At 42.3% G+C, this 7,880-nt stretch overlaps 2 protein-coding genes across 2 annotated transcripts; both read right to left on the bottom strand.

Moving 5' to 3' along the window:
- Positions 1-1,476: 1,476 nt before the first annotated feature.
- On the bottom strand, positions 1,477-5,339 carry LOC121197969 (protein SCO1 homolog, mitochondrial). Its single transcript, XM_041061760.1, has 7 exons — positions 5,062-5,339; positions 4,406-4,525; positions 4,099-4,189; positions 3,751-3,948; positions 3,572-3,664; positions 2,866-2,981; positions 1,477-2,733 (listed from the first exon to the last, which is right to left on the bottom strand). Exons 1-7 carry the CDS (start codon positions 5,206-5,208, stop codon positions 2,605-2,607), a joined length of 894 nt encoding a protein of 297 aa, XP_040917694.1. The 5' UTR covers positions 5,209-5,339; the 3' UTR covers positions 1,477-2,604.
- Positions 5,302-7,315, bottom strand: tmem220 (transmembrane protein 220). Its single transcript, XM_041061761.1, has 6 exons — positions 7,180-7,315; positions 7,035-7,064; positions 6,897-6,957; positions 6,477-6,600; positions 6,108-6,167; positions 5,302-5,993 (listed from the first exon to the last, which is right to left on the bottom strand). Exons 1-6 carry the CDS (start codon positions 7,285-7,287, stop codon positions 5,861-5,863), a joined length of 516 nt encoding a protein of 171 aa, XP_040917695.1. The 5' UTR covers positions 7,288-7,315; the 3' UTR covers positions 5,302-5,860.
- Between the last annotated feature and the right edge of the window lie 565 nt (positions 7,316-7,880).

The raw sequence follows: 7,880 nt of genomic DNA, 5'->3' as shown, positions 1-7,880 counted from the left end.
TGTTGTTAATTGTTCCAACAGAACACCACAGACGTCCCTCGTCCTAACAAGACTTTGGCAGCTTTTTATAAGCCGTGGTCTGGCCTATTTTGTGGCTGCTCCTTCTCCTATATTTGGAGATGGCTGCAACGCCACCTTGGAAAAGTCAATATGTCCATTTTGTATTTCAAACTGTCTATGTATAGCTGTATTGTGTCATTTTTAAACGGTTTCAATTGTAATCCTTCAGACTGTCCATTAAAAAGCAATGAATGCTAAGGACGCCGGCTTAGACGGCTTACGGTGCCGACACGGCGGGCCTCATTTTCTGGGATCAGGGAAGATTAGGTCTGTTAGGGCATCGTTGAAATTCTGGCATTGGCTGTCTGGAGAGCAGAGCTGATCACACGACAGTTTGGGTTTGTGTTGGGAGCAGCCGGGGTTCGCCGGCAACGTTTAGCACATTCCAGACAGAGGCCGGCCTCCATTAACTCACATTTATTAAAGGTGTTTCTTATGGTATTTGTCATTAAATACGGTTTTGATTAATATTTAGCGTTATATTCATCTTGGGCTGTCCATCATTGTCCATTTGAAACTGAAATCTGCTCTTTGACATGTCACATAAAGTCTTTTGTATGCAGCCTTAGTTGCTGCTTTTATGATTTGCTCTCCTGCTCAGGGCTGAGGAAATCATATGTGTTCTAAAGGGAAAGGAGATGAATGATATGGGCATTTTGTCTGGCAGTGCATCACAGACAGTCTAATTGGTGCTGAGTTAATAGCTTCTTAATGTCACTTGAAGGTCTGGCAACAGCTGCGATTATAATTGGCTCTGGGTAGACAAGCACGGTCCGGGCAGGCAGACCAGCACAGGGACCTACAGTACGCCGACCCCCCCGTCACGCCTTGACACAGCAGCAAATGTACATGAGGAAGTCTGACCGCGAGGAGGCCATGACATGTGAATCCAAGGGTCACAGGACAAGAAAGAGAAGAAGCAGGGAGAAAATCCCATGAGCTGGGCGTGTTGGGGAGAGGCCAATGCTTCACCCCGGTGGAAAATAGATCTGACGACGGGTGCATCTGTACGGGATTAGGGGGTCGACGGGAGAGACAAGGACCCGCTTCAGAGCAAAGCTACTACAAACCACACACAGGATAAATGTACAAAAAGACAAAACATCTCATCGTGGGTTTTCTTTGATTTACATGTTACACTTCAGGCGTTTTGTCATTCATAGGCCACTTTCCTGGACACGGATTAAACCCAGCACTCAAAGCAGACACTGCTTCTTCACCGATCTGTGTCAATTGTGAGCCTCCACTGCAAGAACCATGAAAACAATCAGTAAACTGCATTTGGATTGACCGCGTGACTGATCTGCTCAGAGGTGGGCTGATAGTGGGAGGCGTTGGCAGAGCCTGGAGGCCTCACAGATCCATCACGCTGTCAGTCCAAATGCAGTTTAACTTTCGATTTCACTGTTGTTGCAGTTCAGGTTTACAAGTAAATATAAAATGGTGCAGAAGCTGAATGGTGTGTCGCTGAGTGTTTATCAAAAATAGCAATTTTATCCATTTAAAAATAAATCAGTGTGCAAAAAGTGACGGGGTCCTGAATATAAAACATGTCAGAAAGAAGATTTTAGTTGATTGTTTGTTTTAATCACCACAGCAAAGAAAAAGTCAGGAATACAAAGATCTTTGTGTTATGAGTGAAATGAATTAAGGCTCAGGAGAGGCACTGAAGGGGCTTTTAAAATAACTTATCAATCCAGAAATCAATTTGTTCCATTTTGAGTTCCCCATGTGACAGCAGTCTGAGCTCAAAGGCCTCTCTCCTCCAGGAATGAGTGCGGTGTCTGGCTGTGTTTGCTTTTCTAATCTGATTTCTAAAGGAGGAACACGACAGGTGTGCAGTCAGACAAGATATTAATAAATCAGTACTGGCTGGTGCTAAGTTCAGGTCTGAATAAACGTTTTTCTGAATGTAAACTTAGCTCCTATTGTCTATGAAATATTCATATACTGAAACATTTGTCCAAAGGGAGGGATGTTAAATGAGACTGTCGCTGGAGGTGATCAGAATCTCTCAGCATTATCAATCTGTGGCTAACCTCTGTCAGACACAACATTTTCCATGTGGAGTTTCTACTTTTAGTTTTTACCTTATATTAACCCATGCACTGCCTGTCAAGTACAAACAAAACAAAGCCAAAAAGTGTGTTGTATTTTGGCTTTTTTTCATAAACTTAAATGTTTATTGTGTCTCCTACATTTGTGTCTTCAGGTTTTGTTTTTCCTTCTCATTTACATCAGAAATCTGAGACACTGAGAAGCTGAAGCTCATGTGTTCAGTTCTCTCAGGATCTTTCAGTCTTTTCCAAATGACGTGAATGCAGCAGCAGAAGTGAAATGTATTGTAGATGATAACGGAGGACAATGACAGCACCAGGCTGTAGACCTGTCTCCATCTGCACATCATCCATTTACAGGAATGTTACTGCAGACACATTAACTTTATATAATAGCGTATCCAAAATAAATAACGACTATAATAATGATTTAAGTCAACCAAAGGACCTGAGGACAGTCTGTCCGTGGGCTTTAACAGGCTGCTGCTCACTTCTTGTACTTTCTCATATGCGCCGCTATTGAGTTGGTGATCTCCACGCTCCTTTTGTTCTGTCCGAAATACTCCATAAACTGTCCGTCTGGTCCCACAAGGTACATGATGATGGTGTGATCAACCTAAAGACAACAAGAGGCGGAATTCAGACACATACTTCTCTTAATGCACAGAATCCTGAATTTATTGTCCTGCATTATCCTTCCATCATTAAGATGTGTAGTATGAGAAACAGCAAGCCGATCATCACTCACAATGTAGTCGTTGTCTTCGTCCTTTGGTCCCTGACTGTAATACACTCTGTAGGCTCTGGAAACCTGCTCAATCTCAGCTGTTGTTCCCGTCAGACCAATCAGCTTTGGGGAAAACTCTGAAAAGTACATTATCTATATATTAGACATAACATGGTAGACGCGGTTCAACACTCAGTAGAGTGGACAAGATAAAAAAAAAAATTCATATCCAGAAATACAGTTAATGAAAGAGAAGGGAGAAGCTAAACGGTGGTGTTTTAGCTGAGATTCATCAGACTTACTGCTGCTTACATTCGCAGCCCTGCGAAGCTGAAGGGGGCTCTTTTTTCGTGGTTTTATAAATTGTCTTTGGACATTTAGTAGTTTAGACTTTCTGCACTTGATGTTTCATCTGTGGAATTTTCCTCTGCTGCTGTCTGAGCACAGATGGACTGTAAGCTCCCATTTTTGCATGAACGGTAATCCAGTTATATTACTGTAATGAGAGCATACCTACAACAGTTGCATAACAGTACCAGATGAGGTATCAGCTCCCTTTTCCTGGGAAAAGGGAGCTGGTTTTTGTGAAAATTCCTGGGAAATTCCAGGATCTCAAGTTCCCTTATTCAATATTCAACCCTATTACTGAACCACAGGTCATTCCACACCTATAGTATGAAAAAGAAAATTCAGATACAAACACAGGCAGGTTATGTGTTTTTTGTACCTTTCACATATGCAGCCATGGCCTCTGGTGTGTCTCTCTCAGGATCGATGGTGATGAGCAGAGGCGTCAGGTTAGGGAGAGATTTTATTTTATCTGTGGGAAGCCAAACACAAACAGGATGTTTGGTAAGATAAATTCCTGTCGTGTGTCACAGTCTGTGATATAAACGGTTTTATTACCTATTTCATCGACTACTTCGATCATTTTCTCCAGTTCATCCGGGCAGATGTCCGGGCAGTGAGTAAACCCAAAATAGATGAGGACCCACTGGCCCAGGAAGTCCTCACTCTTGGCGGACTTGTTGTTGTGATCCGTGAGCGAGAATGGACCACCCAGCGCTGGTCTCCCTATTGATTTGTTCCTCTCTTTCTCAAGCACTGCAGAATTCAATCGTTAAACAGAATTCAGCCGTTAAATTAATCTACTTGGTTCAGATGTGACACAGTTGCTTCATTAAACTAATCAATCTGTATTACATATTAACTAGACCTTAATGCTAACAGTATATTGCTCAGTAAAATACTTACTCTCTTCCTTCTCTTTTTTGAAAAATTTCATCCCTCCCAGCAGGGCTCCTCCAATAGCAAAGGTTATTGCTAAAGATTTCCATGTCACAGGCTTAACAGAGGAGACAACGAGAAAAACAAACAATTATGCCTCTATGAACTGCTGCTAAATTTGAGAATACTTTAAAACACTTTTCCAAACTTTTTAAGGACGTGTGAATACTCTTTGTTTGACCCTTCAAACTACACTCACTATTTACCACTTAATGATGATGAGATACGATAAAACTGGGGATTTAAAACCTTTTTGTGTACTTTCATCACCTACCCCAAACTTCTTCGGCTCACCCCCTGATAAAGGTGGCGGAGGTGTTGAGGAAAATGTTCTTGAGTGGTGCTGATTCAGCCATTGTGTTGCTCTGCAGGTGTACCACTGACTCACATTCACCTGTTAAATAAATGAACAAACACAGGAAAGGAGATGTGGTTAGAGTTAAGATCATGAATCACAAAATGTAGCTCTTATAAAACTTCAAAACAGCTCGCAACATACCAGACTCTATTCAAACATTTACAAATTTAAGGTGGTGCTGTTTCATGGATCGACTGATGGTTTCGTATGAAAAGGCTTTCTACAATAAAAATAAAACTTAGCGGGCGGAAAAGCAAAGCAGCATTTCAAGACCAAGTTCAAATGCTAAATTGACAATTTTCTAAATGGAGTTTGGTGTAATATTATATCCATACTGCATTATGCAAAGTATTAGTAGCTAGCGTTTGACCTACCACACATCAGTGTTTCAAGTGTTCCTTCTAGTATTTCTAAAGTCTTAGGATTAGTATAAAAGTGAAAACAGTGTCCCATGACGGGCTGTACGCTAAGAAGCGTGGCTACAGCCTCGTCAGTAATGCGTACGCTTAATTATGGAATTTCTTAATGGAGTTTGGTGTCACAGCTGATCTCGGTAGCTAGCTTTGACCTACCAGGCAGCAGTGAACTCTCCGCGGTGACAGTGCGTTCTTCGGCCCAGTTTCTCTCCGTAAAACAGTGTGTGTGAATCTGACGGTACATTTTTGTAAGACTTTGGCGTTACTGTGAAACAGCCTGTGATATAAAACGCTCTGGGCCATGTTTGGACCTTGGCAGAGCCGCTGCTGAGACGAGGAAGCGGTTACTGGTTTACAAAACGTGAAAAGTGAGAGGGAAGACGGCACACAGACTGCTGTTCTCAAGTCAGTTCTTCATATTCAGCATAGGCCAACATGGTCCATTCAAAAATGAAAAGACTGCTCTCAGATCGGTGCTCAGGCAGGTGTTTTTGAACACAGGAAATGACGTATATCTTCTTCTACGGTCCTGTCAGTGCCTCTGCTCTCTGCTGCCTCCTGGTGGCTGAAACTTTGGATTTAAGGCCAACTTTATTCACTTTTTCATTATTACATTCTATATTATTTACACAGTGCACTTCATCTGAAAGAAAAATATCTGCGTTAATGTAAAAATCAACATCTATTAACATCTATTTATCTTCATCAGTCCAGAATTATGCTTTAAATTGAACTTTAAAGAGAAAGAGAGTTTGTACTATTGATGCGATTGAGATTGCAGGTAAACATTAGATAAAAAGTACTTTTTTGGGAAATAACACTTTTCAATGCAGCTCGGCTGCCATATGTTCGTATATAGTGAATGATAGAAGCAGCATTCTTGGTCCAGGATATTCAGTCATAATGTCACAAAAATTAACACTTAATCACCTAAACAACAGGCAAAGCGTTTTGTCTAAATAGCAGTTTTACAATGTGAAGGCCAGTTTGATCTCAGCTCCTTATTGATGTAGTAGTAAAGCCAGGCCACGATGGGAAACACTGTGATGGCAGCAGCTGTAAAGACTCTGAGCATCCCGACTGGAGCCCTGACAGAGAGGAGCGGAATGGCTTCAATCTTTCAGACACACGCTGAAATAATTCTTAAAAATTAAGTTCATGAGAAATGAGACTTAAATCGCCTGGTTACATCTTCACGTTACCTTCCAGAGTGACGACACAGGAGAAGCCAAACAACCGTCAGCATGAGGCCAGAAAATTCTCTAAAGGGGAAAAAAACATATTACTTTTTCTTTTTTTTTAACCTAAATCAGTTCTGCTTTCAAATTCATTTCAAATTTTGATTGCCATTAATTTAACTCATTTGGTAAAACTGTGAAACTCAATCATCATGTTTTCACTGTAAGATAATGACAATAGTACAGTACAGTCTATACACTCCAGTAAAGATATATAAGGCTGATTTGGAAAATCCTTTTATACAATATCACTTTGAGATTTTTTGCTTTGATGTGATTTTCAAATATAATTTCTGATTTGTTATGTCTCAGTAGAACAGTAAGGTGTGGTACCTTCCCTCCTCCTGCTGGAAGATCTGTGTGACCCTCTGTTTATAAAGCGTCCATCCTAACATGGCAGTGACGGCACTGGATATCATCACATGGAGATCAGCGACGCGCCTCCAGGGCAAAGTCTCTGCAATGAAAACATAGACAAAAACAAAAGTAAACATGCGCTGAATCGTGCTCTGCAGGTGTTCTTCACAGAGCTGTACAGACATCATACAGCCACTTGATGGCGCTCTGAGCACTGGAAAACTGCACTGGAGCGGAGTTCAGCAGCTTGTGAAATGTGGAAAACAGGAAAATGCGAACTGTCAGTGCCACAGGAAAAGAAACTCTCACCAAACAACTGTGTCCATGAACATGCCAGTACGGTTTTTATTCTCAGTGCACGATGCATCAACTACAGATCCACACCTGTCTCCCTACCTGTCACATGGGGTTTAAAGCCAATAAATGCACACAGGGCTGCGGGAACACCGTAACCAACCTGCAACAGAAACGTGGTGTAAATAACACAAAGAATCCCCAAAGACATAATGAAGTGAGGCATGGTCGTTATCTTACCATCCACAACCCCGCGTCTGGATCATTGATCTAAGGCCAAGACACAGTTAAATGTTTGTTACTGATCACGAATTACAAAGATAAAGGAGAAAAATAGCGGGGTCAGGTCGGGGGTGGGGGGGGCGGTCGGGGGTATAACCCTCACCTGTACATACGTGGCAAGAGCGAAGAATAAAGACATGCAAACGTTGCAGACTTGCCAAATCACAAAAAGCCAAGTCCCGGACTTCTGCGCTTCACAAACTTCTCCCATTGTCGTTTCTAACCTCTCGCGTCCCCGCCCGCGCGTACGGGACGTAAAGACGTCAGGAAGCAGACGCACTGGTCCCACCGCAGCCCCCAGTCTCCTGACTCAGTAAGGGTGTGTTTGATTTTTATCACCCCAGACCCGGAGTGAACCGTTTAAAACTACGATTCACCGATGATTCAATGCCACAGTCTCCCAGGTGAGTCACACACACTCCTTTTTGATTTGATGTGAGCCCACAGACCTCAGGCGCAGGCGGATGTTTAAAGCTGTTTAAATTTTGTGTTGCATGACTGTCAGCACTGCACCCAAGAATACGGCCCTGTGATTACAATGCCGTTTTCATACGTACTCTGACAGAGCTGTCTTGTAATGTGTAAGTAAAATCAGCCCATACAGGTCTATCTTTAAATAACTACATTAGAGTAAATCTCGGACGTTTTCCTCTCCTGCTGCCCCGCACAACAAAACGAGCACACATCCCCCCAGACCGCAGTGTAGTCAAGGCGGACACAATGAAGAAGCGCTGCCTCTGATGGCTCTTTACAAAACAAAATCACCAACGGATGTGAATTTAATACTTTGCAGTTATGGCCCGG

Source organism: Toxotes jaculatrix, chromosome 18, assembly GCF_017976425.1.
Source record: "Toxotes jaculatrix isolate fToxJac2 chromosome 18, fToxJac2.pri, whole genome shotgun sequence".
Taxonomy (NCBI): domain Eukaryota; kingdom Metazoa; phylum Chordata; class Actinopteri; family Toxotidae; genus Toxotes; species Toxotes jaculatrix.
The sequence above is the reverse complement of the archived record's forward strand: the minus strand, read 5'-3'. Positions and strand labels throughout refer to the sequence as shown.

Coding starts and splice junctions, on each gene's coding strand:
- LOC121197969 (XM_041061760.1), bottom strand. CDS start 5,208: ATGGCCCAGAGCGTTTTATATCACAGGCTGTTTCACAGTAACGCCAAA. Junction 4,190..4,405: donor GTGAGCCGAAGAAGTTTGGG/GTAGGTGATGAA, acceptor TCCTCTGTTAAG/CCTGTGACATGGAAATCTTT. Junction 3,665..3,750: donor CGAAGTAGTCGATGAAATAG/GTAATAAAACCG, acceptor GGCTTCCCACAG/ATAAAATAAAATCTCTCCCT.
- tmem220 (XM_041061761.1), bottom strand. CDS start 7,287: ATGGGAGAAGTTTGTGAAGCGCAGAAGTCCGGGACTTGGCTTTTTGTG. Junction 7,065..7,179: donor CTCTTGCCACGTATGTACAG/GTGAGGGTTATA, acceptor TCTTGGCCTTAG/ATCAATGATCCAGACGCGGG. Junction 5,994..6,107: donor CTGTGTCGTCACTCTGGAAG/GTAACGTGAAGA, acceptor CCTCTCTGTCAG/GGCTCCAGTCGGGATGCTCA.